Source organism: Oncorhynchus keta, chromosome 3 (assembly GCF_023373465.1).
Source record: "Oncorhynchus keta strain PuntledgeMale-10-30-2019 chromosome 3, Oket_V2, whole genome shotgun sequence".
NCBI lineage: Eukaryota > Metazoa > Chordata > Actinopteri > Salmoniformes > Salmonidae > Oncorhynchus > Oncorhynchus keta.
Window position 1 is genome coordinate 1,860,887 of NC_068423.1, and position 24,983 is coordinate 1,885,869.

Consider the following 24,983-nt stretch of genomic DNA (forward strand, 5'->3'; position numbering starts at 1 on the left):
TTTATCACTCCAGTGTTAATCTGCAAAATTGTAATTATTCGCCTACCTCATGCCTTTTGCACACAATGTATATAGACTTTTTTTTCTACTGTGTTATTGACTTGTTAATTGTTTACTCCATGTGTAACTCTGTTGTCTGTTCACACTGCTATGCGTTATCTTGGCCAGGTCGCAGTTGCAAATGAGAACTTGTTCTCAACTAGCCTACCTGGTTAAATAAAGGTGAAATAAAATAAAATAATAAAAACACCTATGTAGATATTCCATTAATAATCAGCCGTTTCCAGCAACAAAAGTCATTTACATTTTAACAATGTCTACATGGTATTTCTGATGAATTTGATGTTATTTCAATGGACTTTTCTTTCAAAAATAAGAACATTTTTAAGTGACCACAAACTTTTGAATGGTTGTGTGTGTGTATGTAAAAAATATATACATATATATATTACGTTGATTTATTAGAGACACTCATCTCTGATCGTCTGTTATGTTGTCACACTTGAGGACAATCACTGGGGGAATAAAACTAACTAAAACTGACCATAAGTATTTGCACATTATAATTTATCTACAGTTGTAGTCATTCTGTTTTGAAAATGTCCCTAAAATAATGAAATACATTTCTGAAATATGCCTCTGATGGTGGCAGTGCAGTTCCATCCACTTTGAAACAAATGTTTTCCCCGACTCTGCAGTGCAGTTAAACTTTTTAATATGCATTTGCATTGGATCCATAATGGACATTCTATGCACCTTTTACAGCAGAGAAGTTCAGTCAAGCATTGCCTATGTTATATAGCCTACCTTTTTTTCAATAGATCCATTGTCATTGAAGAAGTTAATACATTTTTATCTTTGAGATAGACAATCATGAATGAGAGGGAAAGATGGGTAGAGGAATATAGACATAAAGGCGCAGGGAGGGTTTGAACCCATGTGGTATAGAGGATTGTGTGGTCTGGCAGCACTACCTCTACACCAGATTCCGGCACATATTCATTTGGTTTGACACCAACTATAAACAATTGCCTACAGCAACGTAAACAGCCCATGTCCTGATGAAGCAGCTGCAAGCAGTGTGTGTCCTGGTGGTGACAGTAGTGTCCCCCAGAGCTCTCTTGCTGAGAGGTTCAGTCAGCCTGCCCGCCTCACCGTCACGTCCCCTAATGAGCTAGTGTGCTAATGCTAATGAACAGCGCTCACTGCGTCATTGTGCACATACATGCACACCACACATACACCATTCCTGGTTGTTTGGTATGCTTCTGGTGCCCATGGGTCTCGGAGGACCTCACTGCGAAGACGTGTAAACGTGCCATCCAATTATGACAGACGTGCACAGAGCATGGCATCAGCAGCTGCTGCAGACAGACCAGGGGGATGTGAAAAGGGGACAGAGGGTGTGTGTAAATCAGAAATATCTGGTTCTCAGGCCTCATTATTCTCTCATCCTTCTCTCTCTCTGTTTTTCCCTCACTCTTGACTTGTATTGCTTAGTCTTTTTTCCCTTTCCAACAGTGATCATCTGGGTAGGCAGGTAGCCTAGTGGTTAGACTGTTGGGCCATTTATCAGAAGGTTGTTGAATCAAATCCCTGAGCTGACAAGGTAAATATACTGTATGTAATTCTGCCCCTGAACAAGGCAGTTAACCCACTGTTCCCCAGTAGGCTGTCATTGTAAGTATTTGTTCTTAACTGACTTGTCTAGTTAAATAAAGGTTAAAAAAAAAGCATTAATTAGAAAAAGTACTTGTGTCGTTAGATGACTATTTGCCCTTCCACATCACTTTTTACACAAAATAACTCAATTTTAGAATAAGGCTGTAACGTAACAAAATGTGGAAAAAGTCAAGGGGTCTGAATACTTTCAGTATGCGCTTGATATATTTCAATCAATTGATTTCTATTTTGCTAATTGTAGGTTACATGGTCTGTAATTTTGGCCTCAATCAGTGGTGACCTCATTCAGGTCATTAACGGAATACATTATTCTAGGCATAAATCTTGAGAGTTTGAAGATAAAGAATAAAACAGATGGCTACTAGGCCAGAGGCTTAGAAGACTAGGAAATTAGAATTTCTCAGGTCTTCACGGGTCGGAAAAGTTTGACCCCGTCTGAAATGGACCTTTCCCACTCAAACCCAATATGCATAAATACTTTTTTTTGTTAATCATTTTTTTCATGCAGATCATACATCTAAGGGTGGTGGTGTTTCTGTATACGTAAAAGATAAGTTCTCGTAACTTTCCACCTGGCTACCCCTACCCTGGCCAACATCTCAGCACCCCCTGCAGCAACTTTTTGTTCTGTGTAATATCATATATAATATACAGTGCTTGGGCAGAGGTGCTTGGGCAGATGTGTCACAACGGGGGCCCAGCATGTGTGGGTGTTGGGAGGTAGGGGGGTATCTAAGCTAAATCAGCTACGACTAGATATTGGTTAATTTGGCATGCTTTCTTAAACAACCAAACTCTATATGCGTGCGTGTGTGCGTGCGTGTGTGTTACTACAGGCCCTTGTTATGGATAACAATCCTTTGTAGATTTGCTTATATTATTCATCAATTGTGGGAATAAATTAAGATGTATAACTAGATTCAGTACAACCGAGGCAAGGGCGTTCAAAATGATGTTGGCTGCGGATCTAATTCTGTACTGTCGTTTGGCACCATGTGCTCTTAAAGGATGGGCCCTATCTCTTAAAGCCCCTAGGATCTATGTGTACAGGGACGGTCAGCCAGTAACTGGGATGAGGGGAGGTTTTAGCGGGTGGAATATTGGAGGACAATTATACTGTACATATGAGATGAGTAATGTAAGATATGTTAATATTATTGAAGTGGCATTGTTAAAAGTGACTAGTGATCCATTTATTTAAGTGGCCAGTGATTTTAGTCTCTAAGTTAGTGATTACTGCTTATATGTTGATGATGTAAAGACATTTTGTGGTGTGTAATGAGGAGCTACAAGACGCTGCGCTTGACACATTTATGAAATAGCTTATTCCAGTTACTAATAAGCACACACCCATTAAGAAAATGACTGTAAAAACTGTTAAATCCCCTTGGATGATGAGGAATTTAAAAAATTGTATGGTTGCGAGGCATGAGGCAAAAGGTATCGCAAATAAGTCTGGAAGCCCAACTGATTAGCAAACGTACTGCAAATAAAATCAGGTGACTAAACTAAATAAAAATAAACTATACCATGAAACAAAGATAAATAATGATAATACGCTTTGGAGCACCTTAAATTAAATGTGGGGAAAAAAGCCAACTAGGCATTCATTGAATCAGATGGCTCATTCATCACAAAGCCCACTGATATTGCCAACTACTTTAATGACTTTTTCATTGGCAAGATTAGTAGACTTAGGGATGACATGTCAGCAACAAACGCTGCCTCTACACATCCAAGTATATCGGACCAAATTATGAAAGACAATTGTACTGTTGAATTCCGTAAAGTCAGTGTGGAAGAGGTGAGAATTGTCTATCAACAATGACAAGCCACCGGGGCATGGAAATCTGGATGGAAAATGACTGAGGATAATAGCAGATGAAATTGCCACTCCTATTTGCAACATCTTCAATTTAAGCCTGCTATAAAGTGTGTGCCCTCTGGCCTGGAGGGAAGCTAAAGTAATTCCACTACCCAAGAATAGTGAAGCCCCCTTTACTGACTCAAATAGGTGACCAATCAGCCTGTTACCAACCCTTAGTATACTTTTGGAAAAAATAGTGTTTGACCAGATACAATGCTATTTCACAGTAAACAAATTGACAACAGACATCCAACACGCTTATAGCGAAGCACTTACACAAATAACTGATGATTGGCTGAGAGAAATTGATACAATGATTGTGGGGGCAGTCTTGTTAGACTTCAGTACTTTTGACACTATCGATCATAGTTTGCTGCTGGAAAAACGTATGTGTTATGGCTTTACATCTGTCATAGTTGAAGTGTACCTATGATGCAAATTACAGGCCTCATCTTTTTAAGTGGGAGAACTTGCACAATTGGTGGCTGACTTAATACTTTTTTGCCCCATTGTATGTATTCACCCCCTTTGTAATGAAGCCCCTAAATAAGATCTGGTGCAAACAATTACTTTCAAAAGTCACGTAGTTAGTTAGATTGCACACAGGTGGACTTTATTTAAGTGTCACATGATCTCAGTATATATACACCTGTTCTGAAAAGCCCCAGAGTCTACAACACCACTAAGCAAGGGGCACCACCAAGCAAGCAGCACCATAAAGACCAAAGAGCTCTCCAAACAGGTCAGGGATGGGTTATAAAAAAAGATCAGAAACTTTGAACATCCAAAGGAGCACAATTAAATCCATTATTAAAAAATGGAATGAATTTAGCACCATAACAAACCTGCCAAGAGCGGGCCACCCAACAAACTCACTGACCAGGCAAGGAGGGCATTAATCAGAGAAGAAACAAATAGATCAATAATAACTCAGAAGGAGCTGGAAAGCTCCACAGCGGAGATTGGAGTATTGGAGCACTTTAAGTCGTACACTCCACAAAGCTGGGCTTTACGGAAGAGTGGCAGGAAAAAAAGGCATTGTAAAAATAAATTAAATCAACAGTCATGCGGGACACTCCCCAAACATATGGAAGAAGGTACTCTGGTCAGATGAGACTAAAATTGAGCTTTTTGGCCATCAAGGAAAATGTGCAAACCTAACACAGAGAATACCATCCCCATCTCCACCCCTCATCACTGTCAAACGCTCCCTAAAACAATTCAGCGATCAGGCCTGTCTAATGGACCTGGCCTATTTATCCTGGAAGGATATTGACCTCATCCCGTCAGTAGAGGATGCTTGGTTGCTCTTTAAAAGTGCTTTCCTCACCATCTTAAATAAGCATGCCCCAGAAAAAAATAGAGAACGAAGAACAGATATAGCCCTTGGTTCACCCCAGACTTGACTGCCCTTGACCAGCACAGAAAGATCCCGTGGTGTACTGCACTAGCATTGAATAGTCCCTGCGATTTGCACATTTGCACATTTTCAGGGAAGTCAGGAACCAATACCCACAGTCAGGAAAGCAAAAGCTAGCTTTTTCAAGCAGAAATGTGCATCCTGTAGCTCTAACTACAACTTTTTGGACAATGTAAAGTCCATGGAGAATAAGAGCACCTCCTTCCAGCTGCCCACTGCACTGAGATTAGGAAAAACTGTCACCACGATAATCGAGAATTTACGGCTGGCAATGCTTTCCTCCTGGCTACCCCAACCATGGCCAACAGCTCCGCACCCCCCGCAGCTACTTGCCCTATCCTCCCCAGCTTCTCGTTCACCCAAATCCAGATAGCAGATGTTCTGAAAGAACTGCAAAACCTGGACCCGTATAAATCAGCAGGGCTAGACAATCTGGACCCTCTCTTTCTAAAATTATCTACCACCATTGTTGCAACCCCTATTACTAGCCTGTTCAACCTCTCTTTCGTATCGTCCGAGAATCCTAAAGATTGGAAAGCTGCCGCGGTCATCCACCTCATCAAAGTGGGTGACACTCTAGACCCAAACTGTTAGACAGTGCTATATCCATCCTGCCCTGCCTTCCTAAAGTCTTCAAAAGTCAAGTTAACAAACAGATCACTGATCATTTCGAATCCCACCGTACCCTCTCCGCTGTGCAATTCAGTTTCCGACCTGGTCATGGGTGCACCTCACCTAAACGATATCATAACCACCATCGACAGTACTGTGTAGCCGTCTTCATCGACCTGGCCTAGGCTTTCCACTGTCAATCACCGTATTCTTATCGGCAGACTCATCAGCCTTGGTTTCTCAAATGACTGGCTCGCCTGGTTCACCAACCACTTCTCAGAGTTCAGTGTGCCAAATCAGAGGGCCTGTTGTCCGGACCTCTGGCAGTCTCTATGGGGGTACCACAGGATTCAATCCCCGGGCCGACTCTTTTCTCTGTATATATCAACAATGTCGCTCTTGCTGCAGGTGGTTCCTTGATGCACCTCTACGCAGACGACACCATTCTGTATACATCTGGCCCTTTAGACACTTAACAAACCTTTTGTCACTTCTAGGTTAGACTACTGCAATGCTCTACTTTCTGGCTACCTGGATAAAGCACTAAATAAACTTCAGTTAGTGCTAAACACGGCTGCTAGAATCTTGGCGAGAACCAAAAGATTTGATCATATTACTCCAGTGCTAGCCTCTCTACACTGGCTTGCTGTTAAGGTAAGGACTGATTTCAAGGTTTTACTGCTAACCTACAAAACATTACATGGGCTTGCTCCTACCTATCTTTCCGATTTGGTCCTGCTGTACATACCTACATGTACGCTACTACCTACATGTACAAGATGCAAGCCACAAGATGCAGGCCTCCTTACTGTCCCTAGAATTTCTAAACAAACAGCTGGAGGCAGGGCTCTATCCTGTAGAGCTCCATTTTCATGGAATGGTCTGCCTACCCATATGAGAGATGCAGACTCGGTCTCAACCTTTAAGTCTTTATTGAAGACTCCTCTCTTTAGCAGGTCCTATGATTGAGTGTAGTCTGGCCCAGTAGTAAAAAGGTGAACAGAAAGGCACTGGAGCAACGAACCGCCCTTGCTGTCTCTGCCTGGCCGGTTCCCCTCTCTCGACTGGGATTCTCTGCCTCTAACCCTGTTGCAGGGGCTGAGTTACTGGCTTCCTGGTGCTCTTCCATGCCGTACCTGGGAGGGGTGCGTCACTTGAGTGGGTTGAGTCATTGACGTGAACTTCCTGTCTAGGTTGTCGCCACCCCTCGAGTTGTGCCGTGGTGGAGATCTTTGTGGGCTATACTCGGCCTTGTCTCAGGATGGTAAGTTGGTGGTTGACGATATCCCTCTAGTGGTGTGGGGGCTGTAATTTGGCAAAGTGGGTGGGGTTATATCCTGCCTATTTGGCCCTGTCTGGGGGTATTGTCGGATGGGGCCACAGTGTCTCCCGACCCACCTCCAGTATTTATGCTGCAGTAGTTCATGTGTCGGGGGGGCAAGGGCCAGTCTGTTATGTCTGGAGTATTTCTCCTGTCTCCTTGCTGTCCCCAGTCCACGTGGCCATACTGCACCTCCAGTGTCAACTGTTCTGCCTGTGGCTATGGAATCCTGACCTGTTCACCGGACTTGCAACCTGTCCCAGACCTGCTGTTTGCAACTCTCTAGAGACATCAGGAGCGGTAGAGATACTCTGAATGATCAGCTATGAAAAGCCAACTGACATTTACTCCTGAGGTGCTGATCTATTTCACCCTCAACATCCACTGTGATTATTATTTCACCCTGGTGGTCACCTATGAACATCTTGGCCATGTTCTGTTATCATCTCCACCCGGCACAGCCAGAAAAGGACTGGCCACCCCTCATAGCCTGGTTCCTCTCTAGGTTTCTTCCTAGGTTCTGGCCTTTCTAGGGAGTTTTTCCTAGCCACAGTGTTTCTTTGGGATATCAGCTGATGTAAGAAGGATTTATAAATACATTTGATTTGATACCACCAAATGAGCTTCAATGCCATACAACACTCCTTCCGTGGCCTCCAACTGCTCTTAAACACTAGTAAAACTAAATTAATGCTCTTCAACCGATCGCTACCCGCCCGCCCGACTTGCATCACTACTCTGGACGATTCTGACTTAGAACATCTGGACAACTACAAATACCTAGGTGTCTGGCTAGACTGTAAACTCTCCTTCCAGACTCACATTAAGCATCTCCAATCTAATATGTCATCTAGAATCTGCTTCCTATTTCGCAACAGCCTCCTTCACCCACGCTGCCAAACATACCCTCGTAAAACTGACTATCCTACCGATTCTCAACAGTGATGTCATTTACAAAATAGCCTCCCAACACTACTCAGCAAACTGGATGCAGTCTATCACAGTGCCATCCTTTTTGTCACCAAAGCCCCATATACCATCCACCACTGCGTCCTGTATGCTCTCGTCGGCTGGCCCTCGCTACATATTCGTCTCCAGACCCACTGGCTCCAGGTCATCTAAGTCATTGCTTGGTAAAGCGCCGCCTTATCTCAGCTCACTGGTCACCATAACAACACCCACCCGTTGCACGCCCTCCAGCAGTTATGTCTCACTGTTCATCCCCAAAGCCAACACCTCATTTGGTCGCCTTCTTTCCAGTTCTCTGCTGCCAATGAATGAATTGTAAAAATTGCTGAAGTTGGAGACATATCTCCCTCACTAACTTTAAGCATCAGCTATCTGAGCAGGTAACCGATCGCTTCAGCTGTACACAGGCCATCTGTAAATAGCCCATCCAACCACCTACCTCATCCCTATATTGTTTTTATTTATTTTTTTTTGCTCTTTTGCACACCAGTATTTCTACTTGCACATCATCATCTGCACATCTATCACTCCAGTGTTCATTTGCTAAATTGTAATTACTTTGCTACTATGGCCTATTTATTGCCTTACCTCCTTACTCCATTTGCACACACTGTATATAGATTATTCTATTGTGTTATTGCTGGACTTTTGTTTATCCCACATATAACTCTGTTGTTTTGTGTCGTACTGCTTTGCTTTGTCTTGGCCAGGTCACAGTTGTAAATGAGAACTTGTTCTCAACTGGCCTACCTGGTTAAATAAAGGTGAATGTAAAAAAAATAAAAAATACCCCACAAGACATACCACAAGAGGTCTCTTCACAGTCCCCAAGTCCAGAACAGATCATGGGAGGCGCACAGTACTAAGTAGAACCATGACTACATGGAACTCTATTCCACCCACATCAAGCAACTGATGCAAGCAGTAAAATCAGATTTATGAAACCGATTGGGGGAGAAAAAAAATACGTATTGAACAGCGGGTACTGTGAAGCAACAAACATGGGTACAGACACATGCATACACACATGATAACATGCTCCTTATACATACGTTCACATGGATTTAGTACTGTAGATATGTGGTAGTTGTAGAGTAGGGGCCTGAGTGCACACAGCGTGTTGTGAAATCTTTGAATGTATTGTAATGTTTTTAAAATTGGAAAAACTTCCTTACTGACTTGGCAGCAGCTAATGGGGATCCATAATAAATACAAATGTAAAAAATATTTTAATACATCATGTGTTATGTCATAGTTTTTCATTAGATTAGTTTCTTCACTGTTATTCTACAATGTAGAAAATAGTAAAAATACATTTTCGTTTTATATTTTTAATACTTTTACATGTCATTATGGGGTATTGTGTGTAGATTGAGGAAAAAAATGTATTTAATCAATTTTAGAATAAGGTTGTAACGTAACAAAATGTGGAAAAGGCTGAATACTTTCCGAATGCATTTTATGTACTTTATATTTACCCCCAAAATATATGGGGGATTGGAAACTATGCAGACAATTACACTAATAGTAGCCACAATCTATCTGCAATATTAAAGCTAATCTCGATCCCAGGCTGTCTCACAGATGGCCATGACATGGAGACTCATGAGGCGATTCACAATTGGCCTAGCGTTGTCCGCGTTAGGGGAGGGTCTGGCCGACCAATATATCCTCGTCCCATCGCGCTCTAGCGACTATTTGTGGGGGGCCAGGCACATGCACGCTGACTTCGGTCGACAGTTGTACGGTGTTTCCTCTGACACATTGGTGCGGCTGACTTGCGGGTTAAGTGGGTAATGTGTCAAGAAGCAGTGTGGCTTGGCAAGGTCGTGAAATATGTCTCTCAATGTTCGCCTCTCCTGAGTACGTACGCGAGTTGCTGTGATGGGACAAGACTGTAACTACCAATTGGGGAGAAAATGTTTATCTCCCCCATAAATACAGTTTCAATTACAGACCGTCAGCTTTTAATTTTTGGATATTTTCTATCTTGGGTAAACTGTTCAGAAATTACAGCACTTCATGTACATAGTGTGCCCATTTTAGGGGACAAAAAGTATTGGGACTTATACACTTATGTGTGTTAATGTAGTAAAAAGTTACATAAAAAAATAGCAAACAATGACTTTGTCAAGCTTGTGACTCTACGGACTTGTTGAAAGAACTGGACCAAGGTGCAGCGTGGTGATCGTACATATTATTTTATTTAGAAAAAACGACGAACAAAACAATAAACACTACAAAACAAACCGTGCCACTAAACGCTATGTGCCATAAACAAAGTCAACTTCCCACAAAGACATGTGGGAAAAGGGCTACCTAAGTATGGTTCTCAATCAGAGACAACGATAGACAGCTGTCCCTGATTGAGAACCTTACCGGCCAAAACATAGAAATACAAATAATGGAACATAGAATACCCACCCCAAATCAAACCCTGACCAAACCAAATGGAGACATAAAAAGGATCTCTAAGGTCAGGGCGTGACAGTTGGATGCATTTGCTGTTTGTTTTGGTTGTGTTTCAGATGATTTTGTGCCCATGGTAAATAATGTATTGTGTAATTTTGTATTCACTTTTATTGTAAATAAGAATAGAATGTTTCTAAATAGTTCTACATTAATGTGGATGCCATCATTATGGATGATCCTGAATGAATCCTGAATAATTATAAGGGAGAATGTTATAGAGACGCATCATATTCATACTCCCAAGATATGCTAACCTCTTACCATTACAATAACAGGGGAGGTTAGCATTTTTGCTGGGTATGATATTTGTGAATCTGTACCTTTCTCACTCGTTATTCAATATTAATTCAGGACTATCTGTAATCATGGTAGCATCTACATTCATGTAGTTGTGTTTTGAAAACAAGACCGTGTTCATAGACCATGACTATCAATGATGTCAAGATATCTCTTTTGGCATGTTTCTTCTGTTGCAGTTTGCAGCAGCACTGACACATGACAACTGCATCTGAGACACATCCTTTGAGTGTTTTAATATGGGTGGAATCAATTCAAATCCAGAAATTACTGGTTTAGTGACTTGGCATTTGATTCCAGGCATTTTGAAGTGATCATAGAAATAGAATGAATGGAACAGACATTCCCATTCCCATCCCGAGTCTTTCTGGATGTTCTATTTCTGGGGTTGTAATTACATCAGGGGCAAAGTTTAGGGGCAGGTTTCAGCCATGGTGGTGGTACGATGGAGGAATCTCCCTAATGGGTCTGTTACAGTACCGAAGAAAGTGGTTGAAGTTGATTTAGCTCTTACTCCCAGATGGATGGGCCACTCCCCTGCCCCCCCCCCCCTGTTCTCCCTCCCTCCTTTATTAATCACCCAGACAAATGCCCGGTCCCATCTAAGTGCTTTTCTTTCTCTGCTCATTCCCAAAATAATTTCTTGGAATAAGGAAGAGAGGGGGAGAGAGCTCTCTGGGGGCGATCAATAGCTGTCACAGCTGTTTTACGGCTTAGTCCAATTTAATTAATTAAAAAAGCGCCTATTAAATCTATGAGGACGCTAAGTAAGGCAATCTGCAAAGTGCAGCCCCCTCTGTTGCTCTGTTGCGTCAGCCACTCCAACTGACTCCAACTGTCCACTTAAAGCCATGAGCGATGTGATTTTTCTTCCCTCGTTCCTTTTCCCTCCTTCACTGCTAACTCATCCCTCTTTTCCTTCCTCCTTTCCTACTCTCTCCTCCCTCTCTCTTCCCTCTTCTCTCCCTCTTACTGCTCAGGCGTTTAACCATGGACTTATGCCGCATTCATGACATGTTGGAAACTTGTAAAAATACAAACTTCAATCTCGTAATTCCAAGTGGGAAACTCTGGAATCATCCCTGCGCTCCGACATTTGGGAAGAGGTTTGTGGAAACTACACCAATAATCTCTCCTATCTGAAGTTTGCACTTGTTCACTAATTCCAGCAAATGTAAAAGCATTGGATTGGTGTAGGCATGGGCATCCTAGAGGAAGTTTTCATATAACAGTCCATTCCTTTCAAATCCAAGAGCACACTTCAGGAGAAATTAGAGTTTGTCGGCATGCAACCACTCCTGTTTTGGATATTGTTTTATACCCAACCCTGATCTGTACTTCTCCCTGACTTGTTTGGAGAGCTCCTTGGTGTTTGTGGTGCCACTTGCTTGATGGTGCCCCTTGCTTAGTGGTGTTGCAGAATCTGGGCCCTTTCAGAACAGGTGTGTATATATAGTGAGATCATGTGACAGATCATGTGACACTTAAAGTCCACCTGTGTGTAAACTAACTAATTGTGACTTCTGAAGGTAATTGGTTGCACCAGATCTTATTTAGAGGCTTCATAGCAAAGGGGTTGAATACACATACACCCAACACTTTTCCATATGTTGTTTTTTTGGGGAAACGGGCATCAGTTGCAAAGGGCATCAGTGTTTTAACAGCGCGATTTGCTGAGGCAAGAAAATCTGAGTTCAGCCCAATCCAGAAATCTGTCAGTGGTTTCTGATACATTTCAATTTTTCACAGAACCGCTTGTTGCAATTTCAACAAGGCTCTCTTGTTCAGATATAGGTCAGTGGACTTGAGGCAGGGCATGAAAGGGATAACGAATCCAGTTGTTTGTGTTGTCCGTTTCGGGAAAGTACTTACGTAATTGTGCACCCAGCTCACTCAGGTGCTTCTCTATATCACATTTGACATTGTCCGTGAGATTGAGTTCATTTGTACACAAAAATCATACAATTATGGAAAGGCATGTGTGTTGTCCTTGCTAATGCAGACAGAAAAGAGCTCTAACCTCTTAATCATAGCCTCAATTTTGTCTCGCATCCTAGATAAAAAAAAAAAACATCACCCAGGTAGACCAGTCATGTGAGAAACTCGTCATCATGCAAGTTGTCAGACAAGTGAAAATTGTGGTCACTAAAGATAACGTTTAGCTCGCCTCTCCCAAAATGTTTTTTTTTTTTTAAAGTGTCAATGCTTTGCCCCTTGATAACCAGCACACTTCTGTATGTGGCCTTGCTTACCTTCTTTGATATAGGGGGCGCTCTTTTAATTGTTGGATAAAAAACGTTCCCTTTTTAAACAAGATATTTTGTCAGGAAAAGATGCTCGACTATGCATATAATTGTCAGCTTTGGAAAGAAAACACTCTGACGTTTCCAAAACTGCAAAGATATTGTCTGTGAGTGCCACAGAACTAATGCTACAGGCGAAACCAAGATGGAATTTCATACAGGAGGTGCCCCAGATTATGAATGCGCTGTGTTCCAATGTCTCCTTACATGGCTGTGAATGCGCCGGGAATGAGCCTACACTTTCTGTCATTTCCCCAAGGTGTCTGCAGCATTGTGACGTATTTGTAGGCATATCATTGGAAGATTGACCATAAGAGAATACATTTACCAGGTGCCCGCTTGGTGTCCTCCGTCAATTATTGCGTAATTTTCCATTTGGTTCAGAGGAGAAACCAAACTGCCACAAATGATTTATCATCGAATAGATGTGAAAAACACCTTGAGGATTGATTCTAAACAGCGTTTGCCATGTTTCTGTCGATATTATGGAGTTAATTTGGAAAAAAGTTTGCGTTGTAATGACTGAATTTGTTTTTTTTTTTCTTAGCCAAACGTGATGAACAAAACGGAGCGATTTCTCCTACACAAATAATATTTTTGGAAAAAATGAACATTTGCTATCTAACAGTCTCCTCATTGAAAACATATGAAGTTCTTCAAATGTAAATTATTTTATTTGAATGCTTTTCTTGTTTTTGTGAAAATGTTGCCTGCTGAATGCTAGGCTTAATGCTATGCTAGCTATCAATACTCTTACACAAATTCTTGTGTAGCTATGGTTGAAAAGCATATTTTGAAAATCTGAGATGACGGTGTTGTTAACAAAAGGCTAAGCTTGTGAGCCAATATATTTATTTCATTTGCGATTTCCATGAATAGGAAACATTCCGTTATGGTAATGAGCTTGAGGCTATGATTACGCTCCCGGATATGGGATTGCTCGACGCAAGTTAAACAAATTTATCCATTTTCACTGCAGTGTCCAAAACGGCTTTCAAGCTGTCAGTCATTCCCTTGGCAGCAAGAGCTTCTCGTGGATGTTGCAGTGTACCCAAGTGGCGTCGGGAGCAACTGCTTGCATGCGCGTTACCCCTCCACTATGTCTCCCTGTCATGGCTTTTGCGCCATCAGTACAGACACCAACACATCTTGACCACAAGTCCATTTGATGTTACTAAGCTGTCCAGTACTTTAAAAATATCCTCATGTTGTCCTGGTTTCCAGTGGTTTGCAGAAGAGGGTGTCTTCCTTAGTTGACCCCAATAAACGTAACGGACATATACCAGGAGCTGTGCCAGGCACGCCACGTCTGTTAACTCATCCAGATGTAACGCATATAATTCATTGGTTTGTATATGAAACAGTAATTGTTTCAAAACATCTCCTGCCATGTCACTGATGCGTCATGAAACAGTGTTGTTTGATGAAACCATTGCCTGTATAGTTTTTTTGGGCCTTTTCCCCCAGCATTGTCCCATCCATATCCATGGCAGCAGGAAGAATTAAGTCCTCCACGATAGTATGATGCTTGCCTGTCCTAGCCACTCGGTAGCTCACCATATAAGACGCTTCTAGACCCCTCTTATTAATGGTATCTGCTGCTTTTATACATGTCTTACTACTCGAAAGTCGTCTTAATTCTCGCTCAAACTCCCGTGGCTTATTTTTTTCAATTGTCATGTTTGTTTCTAAATATCTGCACAAGAGTGAAGGTTTCCTGCGAGAGAGTAACGGTTAATGTGATTAGATGTTAATTATTTGACTAGGCTACCTGTATTTGACATTGTGGTGTTATTTCGCTGAACACTAGATGGTTTCATTTTATTTTTGACAGTGAAACGAGGCTACTCAGGCAAGTTTGGGAATACCTGATTTAGTGCATTACTTTTGACCAGGGCCCATAAGGAATAGGATGCCAATTGGGACACAGAATGGAGATCCTGATAAGAAGGTTCCCTATAGGGCCAAGCTCCAAAGTGAAAATGTGCTACATCATGAAACCTTTTTGAACAAACTTTAAGGACAGGGTTAGGCATAAGGTTAGGGGTGGGGTTAAGCACAGGGTTGGTTTACATTTTGTCCGGATGGTTCAGGAATATTTGGCAGCGAAGTTGTCTTTTAGGTTTCTAAACCTCTTCTGACTCTCGTTGCCATTAGATTCACCATTGTCTGCTTGATGGAGATTCTAGAAGTCAACATGTGTTCTATCAAATTAAAGATTTTTCCATCATAGTAGATTTGATTTTCGTTGTTATTTTGTGTAGTGTTCAGTTTGTTCAATGAAAATATGATGAACACTTACCACGCTGCATTTTGGTCCTCCTCTCCTTCCACCATGAGAAGCGTTACAGAAACACCCACCAACCAAGGACCAAGCAGCGTGGTATCGAGCAGCAGTGTTCGAGGACTCATGGACATGGGAGGAGATTTTAGACGGTATGGGACCCTGGGCACAGGGTCCCAGGGAAGAACTGGAGGCAGCGAGAGTTGAGCGGCGGCAATATGAGGAGGTAGCACGGCAGCGTGACAGGCACGAGAGGCAGCCCCAAAACATTTTTTTTGGGGGGGAGGCAGGTTGGAGACCTGAGCCAAAGTACTGGTCAGGCACCGTGTTATAAGGTCAAGCGCACGGTGTCGCCAGTATGCTTTCAAAGCGTGGTGCGCTATAGGCCAGCCCTCCGCGTGCCATGCGATTGTGAGGCGGCAGGGTAGCCTAGTGGTTAGAGCGCTGGGCTAGTAACCGGAAGGATGGCAAGTTCAAATCCCCGAGCTGACAAGGTACAAATCTGTCGTTCTGCCCCTGAACAGGCAGTTAACCCACTGTTCCTAGGCCATCAATGAAAATAAGAATTTGTTCTTAACTGACTTGCCTAGTTAAATAAAGGTAAAATAAATAACAATCCAGCCAGGGCGTGTTGCGCCGGCTCTGCATGCTGTGTCTCCGGGGCACTGGGAGAGTACAGTGCGTCCTATGCCTGCGCTCCCCCTGTGCCGGGCGAATGTGGGCATTGAGCCTAAGGGAGAGGTGCGAGTGGTATGCACCAGAGCTCCAGTGCTCCCCCACAGCCTAGTCCATCCGGTGCCGCCTCCACGCACCAGGCCTACTGTAGGTCTCCCCAGCCTGGTGGGTCCTGTGGCAGCCCCACGCACCAGGCTGTCTCTCCGTCTCCTCCCTCCGGAGCCACCCGTCTGTCCTGAGCTGCCGGAGCCGCCAGTCTGTCCTGAGTTGCCGGAGTCTCCCGCTTGCCCAGCACCGCCGGAGTCTCCCATCTATTCGGGGCCCGATGCAATGGTCCCCAGTCCGAGGTCGGCGGCGAGGGTCGCCGCTCCAAAGGCATCACTTAAGCGGGCAAAGACTATGGTGGAGTGGGGTCCATGTCGCGCACCAGAGCCGCCACCGCGGACAGACGCCCACCCAGACCCTCCCCTATAGGTTCAGGTTTTGCGGCCGGAGTCCACACCTTTGGGGGGGGGGGGTACTGTCACGTTCTCGGACCTTAGTTCATTTTTTATTTCTTTGTTAGACTCACGCCCTGACCAACCTATGTTATATTTCTATGCGTTTGGCCTAGTATGGTTCTCAATCAGAGGCAGGTGTCGTTCGTTGTCTCTGATTGAGAATCATAATTGGGGAGCCCGTTTTCCCCATTTTGGTTGTGGGTGTTTAATTTCTGTTTAGAGTTTGTTCACCTCGTTTTCTCTTTGTTATTTTGTGTAGTGTTCAGTTTGTTCAGGTAAAATATGACAAACACTTACCACGCTGCATTTTGGTCTTCCTCTCCTTCCACCAATGAGAATCGTTACAAACTATAGACTCAGCTGTGTCTAGACTCTCTGCAACTACCTCTACACGAGATCTCCTAAAAGACTAAAATGTAAGCTGACATATAGATTTCGGAAAGGGCAGAACCTGTTCTATAGTTCTGTCTCTATCCTCTGATCTGGTCAAAATGTTATGCTTTATCTTGACCGTAAGCCCACTTTGCCAAACATCTTTTCGGTCATCTTATTATTCTGTCTGGCAGTAGCAGTGTATAGCTAGCATCTCCTCCAGTGTCTCCCTCCACATCAGCTAGCGATCAGACAGTCTAAGTGGGGAGGTCTGTGTAATAATGTTGGCATCAATTCAGATGGAGCTGGCTCTACCCTTCCGCTCCATCCCCCTCTTCTTATACTCTAATTGAGTGAGTGTTTGTCACTTTGCTTATTGGCTACAGTAGCATTGTCTTGGGCCCGGGTTGGGCGAGGAGAGGCAGCGCAGTAAGGCAATCTGCTGATTGCTGTTTTGGCACAACTGTCAAGATTTGTCCTCTAAAGTGAAGGATGGTTGGATGGATGTGTTTTTACTCCCTTTTAGGAGCGAGAGAGTGCACAGGGAAACAGTCTCCCTCCCAACCCAATCACCTAATGAAGCAGTCGGCCAATCAGTGGGGTTTAATGAACCAGGAATGAGTAAGCAGTCAAAGGGTATATTTGCTGTAACAAATTAAATGGGACTGCAGACAATTTCTTACCCCAGCAACATGTGCTTTTTATTGATAACTGTCATGATAGTTACTCAGTGTTCTGATTACCCAACACTCTAGCCATTGTTGTATTACTGTGGAAGTAGGCCTGATCAATTGCAAGTTAAGCTGTATTTATTATTGGCCAAATCAGAACGGACAGAAATATACGGCAGGTCGAAGCCTGATTAGCAAAAATAGCCAGAATTCAGAGAGAAATCCTACATGCAGGGTTGGACTTTAATAAATTAGTGAGCTTTCTCTTTCAGTGCAACACATTTCCTTTTGGAATTTAATTTATTCCCAGTTTTTTCTCGCCCCTTCATGGTGTAAGATGGAGGAAGGGCAAATGCAGGTCTGTGATAGCTATGAACTGGACTGGTATTAATGGAAGTAAAGGGCGGTGGAGAGGTGGAGGGAGGGGAAAAAAGGAAGGCGAGAAATCATCTTAGATTGAAAGCTTGACTTCACAAACGCACATGTCAAAACATTGGGGAGCCAGTGTGCCTTCCAAGTTTTTTAAAGGCCTAATTTGTTTACTTGGTCACAAATAAGTAGATTTTTTTTTTTAGGAAATACTTTGTAATTGTTGTATAACGCAGGGCTTCTGGTTGTTTCAGATTATTCGTAGAGGAAAACTGAAGACTGCTGTGCTACTTCCGAAGAGTGATACAGTCCAGTAAGCATCATATCATATCAAAATGAAACTTGGGTCTGGTTTTATACTTTGTATTCCAAGTTATAGCTTCTCGGGAACACGGAACACTTCATTTCACGAGGATAGGATTTATCATTGCTGAGATTGCTTTGCTATCATTGCTAAGATAAAAAGGCCACAGACAAGTCAAAGATAATTCATTTTAATAATGGAACCAATTCACCTGTGATTTATTTTAATTCAACACATTTTGTCCAATATCTCAAGATAGGTTGGTCGTATTTTTATGACATTTCCAGGGCTGATGTAGAACACAAATTATTCAAATAAAAGTAAAATGTATGAAATGAAAATCCGGTATTATGCAAATTAGGTACATAATATGCAAATTAGGCATTCCAGAATAGAACATTACAGTAATTTAAGCCCAATAATTTAAGGTAGGGTGGTAGTTCTAAGCCCTCAGATCACAATATCTACTAAGCTCACATATGGCATTGTTTTAGGATGGTGAAAAAATGTTATAAATACTGATATTTTTATGGAACGTTGATCTTGTCCTTTACTGCTATAGCCTATAGAAATGCATTGAATAACACATTTGTACATGGCAAAGCAGACAGTCAAACATTTCATCATAAGGAATACGGTTTTGAAGTGTACTGAACAAAAATAAACGCAATAAATAAAACGCAACATGCAACAAATTTCCAAGATGTTACTGAGTTACAGTTCAGATAAGGAATCCAGTCAATTGAAATAAATGCATTAGGCCCTAATCTATGGATTTCACATGACTTGAAATACAGATATACATTGGTTGGTCAGAGTTACAAAAAAAAGGTAAGGGCGGGGATTAGAAAACCAGTCAGTATCTGGTGTGACCACCATTTGCCTCATCTCCTTCACATAGAGTTAACCAGCCTGTTGATTGTGGCCTGTGGAATGTTGTCCCACTCCTCTTCAATGGCGAAGTTGCTGGGAACTGGAACACACTGTCGTACACAACGATCAAAAGTATCCCAAACATGATCAATTGGTGACATGTCTGGTGAGCATGCAGGCCATGGAAGAACTGGGACATTTTCAGCTTCCAGAAATTGTATACAGATCCTTGTGACATGGGGCTGTCTATTATAATGCTGAAACATGCGGTGATGGCGGTGGATGAATGGCACGACAACGGGCATCATGATCTCGTCACGGTTTCTCTGTGCTTTAAAATGGCCATCGATAAAATGGAATTGTGTTAATTGTCCATAGCTTATGCCTGCCCATACCATAACCCCACCAGCACCATGGGCCACTTCACAACGTTGACATCAGCAAACCGCTCGCTCACATGATGCCATACACGTGGTTTTGAGGCTGGTTGGACGTACTGCCAAATTCTCTAAACCAACGTTGGTAGGGCAATTAAAATGACACTTTCTGGCAACCTCTTTGGTGGACATTCCTGCAGTGGGTATGACAATTGCCATGTGTTGTGTGACAAAACTGCACATTTTAGTGGCCTTTCATTTTCCCCAGCACAAAGTGCACCTGTGTAATGATCATGCTGCTTAATCAGTCTCTTGATATGCCACACCTGTCAGGTGGATGGATTAACTTGGCAAAGGAGAAATGCACACTAACAGGGATGTAAACAAATTTGTGAACAACATTTGAGAGAAATAAGCTTTTTGTGAGTATGGAACATATCTGTGTTATTTTTTTTCAGCTAATGAAGCACTTTACATGCTGCATTTATATTTTTGTTCAGTGTATAAGACATCTCAGGGATTTTGTATACTTTTTAGACCCATGTTTGGTCATGATATCCCTATGCATGTTGTGCCATTTTTACAGCCCTGTCCTGGGTTGCCTCCAGACAACTCTCCTGAAGCCTGTGTGTTGTAAAGCAAAACAACCGACACCTTCGTGTTGAGAATCTCTCCTTTCAAGTCTCTCCAGTGTGCAAAGCTGCCATCAAGGCAAATTGCTACTTTGAAGAATCTCAAATATAAAATATACTTTGATTTGTTTGATATGTTCATGCCAGTAAATTTCAGCAAGTAGCAATGTGAACGTGTTTGTGTGCATTTGTGTGTTGCAGGGGATTTGGAATGAGACAGTGGAGACAGGAGAGGGAGTAGGCTACGATTATATATTACATCTTTTTTTTTCTTACATTTTAGTTATGTTTAGGGCTGTTGGTAGGCCTCAGTCTGGAATAGCTCTTTGATGTTGTTGGCACAATGCGTCAATAATGAAGGGGCCTGTGCTTTTACTGGTTGGCTCTCCTATGTCTTTCTCACTCAAACACCCACATGCAGAGCCACACTCAGAAGGGGTAGGCGCTCGGGAGCTATTACATTGGGGCTCCCAAGGGGCGCAGTGGACTAAGACACTGCATCTCAGTTTAAGAGGCACCAATTTAGTACCTGGTTTGAATCCAGGCTGTATCACATCCAGCCATGATTGGGAGTCCCATAGAGTGGCGCACAATTGGCCCAGCGTTGGCTGAGGTATGCTGTCGTTGTAAATAAGAATTTGTTCTTAATTGTATAAAAAGGTGGTGTTTATAGAATAGTCACTGCATGTATGTCTTTCATGTCTTCAGGCTATAGGTGAGTCGTACAAAAGCAAGGGAGAGTGTTCCTGACATATTCCACACAGACCAGTTGCTGACTCCAGGTGTTGGGGTTACTGGCAACCAGACAACGGAGTGCTGTCTCCACCACAAATTGACGGGATTGGTCCAGATGGATGAGGATGGGTGCTGTTGTGACCCGATGCTTCAGGTCCACAAAGGCTTTGTTGACACCTGGAGACCAAGTAAACAAACGGTACTTTGGTAGAGGTGAGTGCTGTAACCCCGAATGAAACGGCGGTAGAAGTTAGCAAAACCTAGGAAACTTTGCAACTGCACCCTGGACATGAGTTGAAGCCAATCCACCACTGTTTTCACCTTTCCAGGATCCATTAGGACATTTCCCTCAGCAATCACATATCCCAGAAAGGAGATGGTAGAGCGGTGGAACTTAAACTTCTCTGCTTTTATGAACAATTGATTCTCCAGGAGGTGCTGAAGGACCTGTCTGACATGCAGAACATGTTCTTGGGTAGACCGGGGGGAAAAAAACAGATGTCGTCAAGGTATACAAACACAAACTGGTTTAGCTTGTCCCGGAGCCCATCGTTTACCAGGGCCTGGAAGACAGTGTTGGTGAGTCCAAACGGCATGACCTGCAACTCATAATGTCCGCTGGCTGTGTTGAATGCGGTCTTCCACTCATGTCCTTCGCGTATCCGAACCAGGTAGTAGGCATTCCGAAGGTCCAGCTTTGAAATAACGGTGGCCCCCTTGAGGGGTTCAAAAGCGGAGGAGAGGAGTGGTAGGGGGTAATGGTTCTTAATCATAATATCATGAAGACCCCGGTAGTCGAGGCACAGATGCAGGGTCTTGTCCTCCTTCTCCACAAAGAAAAACCCTGCGCCGGCAGGAGAAGCAGACGGACTGACAAGCCCAGTAGCCAGAGGCTCCTCTAATTACTCCTCCATGGCCTTGGTCTCCAGCCCAGATAGAGAATTTAACCTACCACGATGTGGTGTAGTGCCTGGGAGGAAATCAATGGCACAATCTTGAGGACAATGCAGGGGAAGGGAAGTAGCCCGTGCCTTGCTGAAAACCTTCAGGAGTTCGTGGTGACGGTAGAGAAATCCGAGACTTGACTTAAACCCTGAAGAGGCTGTCTCAGGGAAGGCTGCTCTGCTTTTGAGGCAATGGGAATGGCAAAACGGACACCAACCCAGGATTGAACTCGTGGTCCAATCAATAAAGGGGTTGTGTTTCTTAAACCAAGAAAATCCCAAAACACCTGGAACATGGGGAGACTCAATGAAAAGCAGCTGTATTGCCTTACTCTGTTTTCCTGAACCCTGTATATTAACAGGAACAACCCAGCAATTGGGTCATCCAAACAACCCAACCTTTGTAACTTACATCTCAAAGCCATGTATGCAAGAAGCCTTGACCTGTCTGGAGCACACAGAACCCCTCGACAACATTCCGCTGAAGAGGCAGCGAGCGAAATTCAAATATTTTTTTAGAAATATGTAACTTTCACACATAAACAAGTCCAATACAGCAAATGAAAGAAACATCTTGTTAATCTACCCAACGTGTCCGATTTCAAAAATGCTTTACAGTGAAAGCACCACAAATGAATGTTCGGTCATAGCCAGGTCGAAAAAACACTCAGCCATTTTTCCAGCCAAAGATAGGAGTGACAAAAAGCAGAAATATAGATAAAATGTATTGCTAACCTTTGAACTTCATCAGATGACACTCATACGACATCATGTTACACAATACATGTATGTTTTGTTCGATAAAATTCATATTTATATCCAAAAATCTCAGTTTACATTGGCACCTTACGTGCAGTAACGTTTTGATTCCAAAACATCTGGGGCCTGTTGCACAAAACTAGGATAAGGGATTAAGCCAGGATATCTTGGTGATCCTGGCTCAATTGATCCGTAATCCGGTTGCACTAAAGATGGATAGGGGCAGGAGGATATGTTATGGTATAAATTACCATGGAGATTTATTCTGTGGAGCTAGCCTGCTCCAGACCAGGCTAAATTCCAGGATCTATTTAATCTCATCCCTAATGTCAGTCAGCAGTCACCACAAATGGAAACCAATAGTTATTTCACTGCTCACTATACATTGTTATCACATATAACTAGACCCACTGTCATTATTTAAACGTTTGTGATCATTAATTTCAATGATTTTGGATAAAAAATGATTTTTAGATGTTGCTATCATTAGATAATTTAGTTTCCCATAGACTATATATATAAAATGATAGAATATTAGGGCCACAGAGGAAAAAAAAGACAAGTCATAATATTGTAACCAGTTGTTTTAAAGGAGGACAGTTGTTAAAATGACAGATGCGGGGCATTTCGTGAAATTGTACTTCAGTATGGTTTCATAAACAAAGACATGCTGATGTGCCAGAATATTAAGTATCACATTGTCATAAGTATCAAAACTGTAAAAACAATATGTAGCTTTTCTGCAGAAAGAACCAGCCTCATAAATTTATGACTTTATCCTTTTTCTTCAGTGTGGCCCTAGTACTCTGTCATATAAACAAATACACATTCCATATGAATATAAAAACACAATGTGTAACATTATGTTCCTTTATTGAATAAGGACAAAACAAAGCAGGTAAACCATCAGCTCCTTTCAAAACGGAAGTCACAGTGACTCTACAAGATGGAAAGCACAGAATCCAAGCATATTATACAAAATGATACATACACATTCAAAGGTCTGTATATAACACACCCTGCATGTCTGCACACTAAAATAAATGCAGGACAAATCCATACACATCAACTGAACAGACAAATGAATGGATGCAGTAGCCTCCCTGCAGCCTTGTATTACACACAGTATACCGCACAAACATCATAAGAGGCCAAATTCGTAAAAAAACAAACCCAAAAAAACCAAATTCCTCTGCCACCGCAGGACATATTTAACCAAAATTGAAAGCACACATACTAACTAAAATAATTCAACACATATTGGTCCCTCAGCAGCCGACCACTGTCGTCATCAGGGAAGATTGCCGGATTGTCCCAGTCCATGGCTGGTGGCACTCTGGGGGCCCTCTCCTTCCTCAGGCAGGCCACATTGTGGAGGACAGCACAAGCCACAGTAATATCACATGCCCTAACAGGGCTGACCCTTAATTTGTGAAGGCAGTGAAAGCGTGCCTTCAGGAGGCCAAAGGTCATTTCAACTCTGGCCCTGGTCCTGGTTGTAGGCCTGCTGTGCTTCCTGGGGGTCTGTGAAAGGTGTCAGGAGAAAAGGCTGGCAGCCATACCCCCTGTCTCCCAGCAACACACCAGAGAATTCACCTGTCAACACAAAATCTCATCATTACTACCTCATAAACACAGTGATATTCTTGACACAGCCATGATGGTTATAAATAGGGGTTGTGTGGCTTACCTTGTGATAGGCACTGATAGATTTCAGAGGCCCGAAAGATTCTGGAGTCATGGACTGAGCCAGGCCATTTTGCCACAACATTGCTGATCACACAGTCAGCATTGCAGACCATCTGAAATCATAAGATGAGGAATATTACACCAATCAATGCACATCACTGGCAATGCAGAGTGTTCGTCAATGGACAATATCAAAAAGTTATGTTCACCTGAACATTAATGCTGTGAAAGGATTTCCTATTCACAAAATCTGCCTCATGGGCACCTGAGGGGCTTTTATCCTTATGTGTGTGCAGTCCACTGCACCAATGACATTGGGGAAACCTGTCACACAAAGTAATGAGTATCCTACTATGTGTTAACAGTTGTCCTGTAATTTGTAGATCCTCTTACCTGCAATCCTATAGAACTCCTCTTTGATGTCACAGAGTCTTCTGTGGCCAGGGAAGGAGATGAAGACATCTGCTAATGCTTTGATAGCCAGACACACACTCCTTATTGTGCGGCAAATTGTGGCCTTGTTCAGCTGTTCTGCATCCCCCACTGAGTACAGGAACGCTCCACTAGCAAAAAAGCGCAAGGCCACACAAACCATTTGCTCCACACTCAGTGCATGGCTCCGTGCAGTGCGGTGCTTAATCCTGGGACCCAGTAGTCTGCATAGATACCTGATGCCATCTGCAGAAAACCTGTATCTTTCATATAGATGGTCGTCAGGGAAGGCCAGTGGGTCCTGAAGACCACGGTCCCTGAAGACCCTTTCTCGCCTGAAGGCTCTCCTCAGCACAAGTGCTTCTTCATCCACCACATCTCGCACGAATGGGCATGCCATTGTCAGAGCAGAAAGGAACACAC

General features: G+C 42.9%; 1 protein-coding gene and 1 long non-coding RNA gene across 3 annotated transcripts in view; one reads left to right on the top strand and one right to left on the bottom strand.

Annotated features, from left to right (window-relative positions):
• Positions 1 to 24,983, top strand: part of LOC118368913 (uncharacterized) — a 55,226-nt gene that overhangs the window by 18,966 nt on the left and 11,277 nt on the right. The window contains exons 1-2 of one of the 2 annotated variants that reach the window (XR_004822447.2): positions 11,580 to 11,747; positions 18,070 to 18,128. This is a non-coding gene — a long non-coding RNA (uncharacterized LOC118368913). Of the gene's footprint in view, positions 1 to 11,579; positions 11,748 to 18,069; positions 18,129 to 24,983 lie in introns of those variants that run through there. The other variant, XR_008086216.1, reaches the window with a different exon arrangement.
• LOC127913627 (putative nuclease HARBI1) lies at positions 22,994 to 24,670 on the bottom strand. The gene is made up of 3 exons (XM_052486235.1): positions 24,522 to 24,670; positions 24,130 to 24,241; positions 22,994 to 24,035 (listed from the first exon to the last, which is right to left on the bottom strand). The coding sequence occupies exons 1-3, from the start codon at positions 24,588 to 24,590 to the stop codon at positions 23,914 to 23,916; spliced, it is 303 nt and encodes a 100-aa protein (XP_052342195.1). The 5' UTR covers positions 24,591 to 24,670; the 3' UTR covers positions 22,994 to 23,913.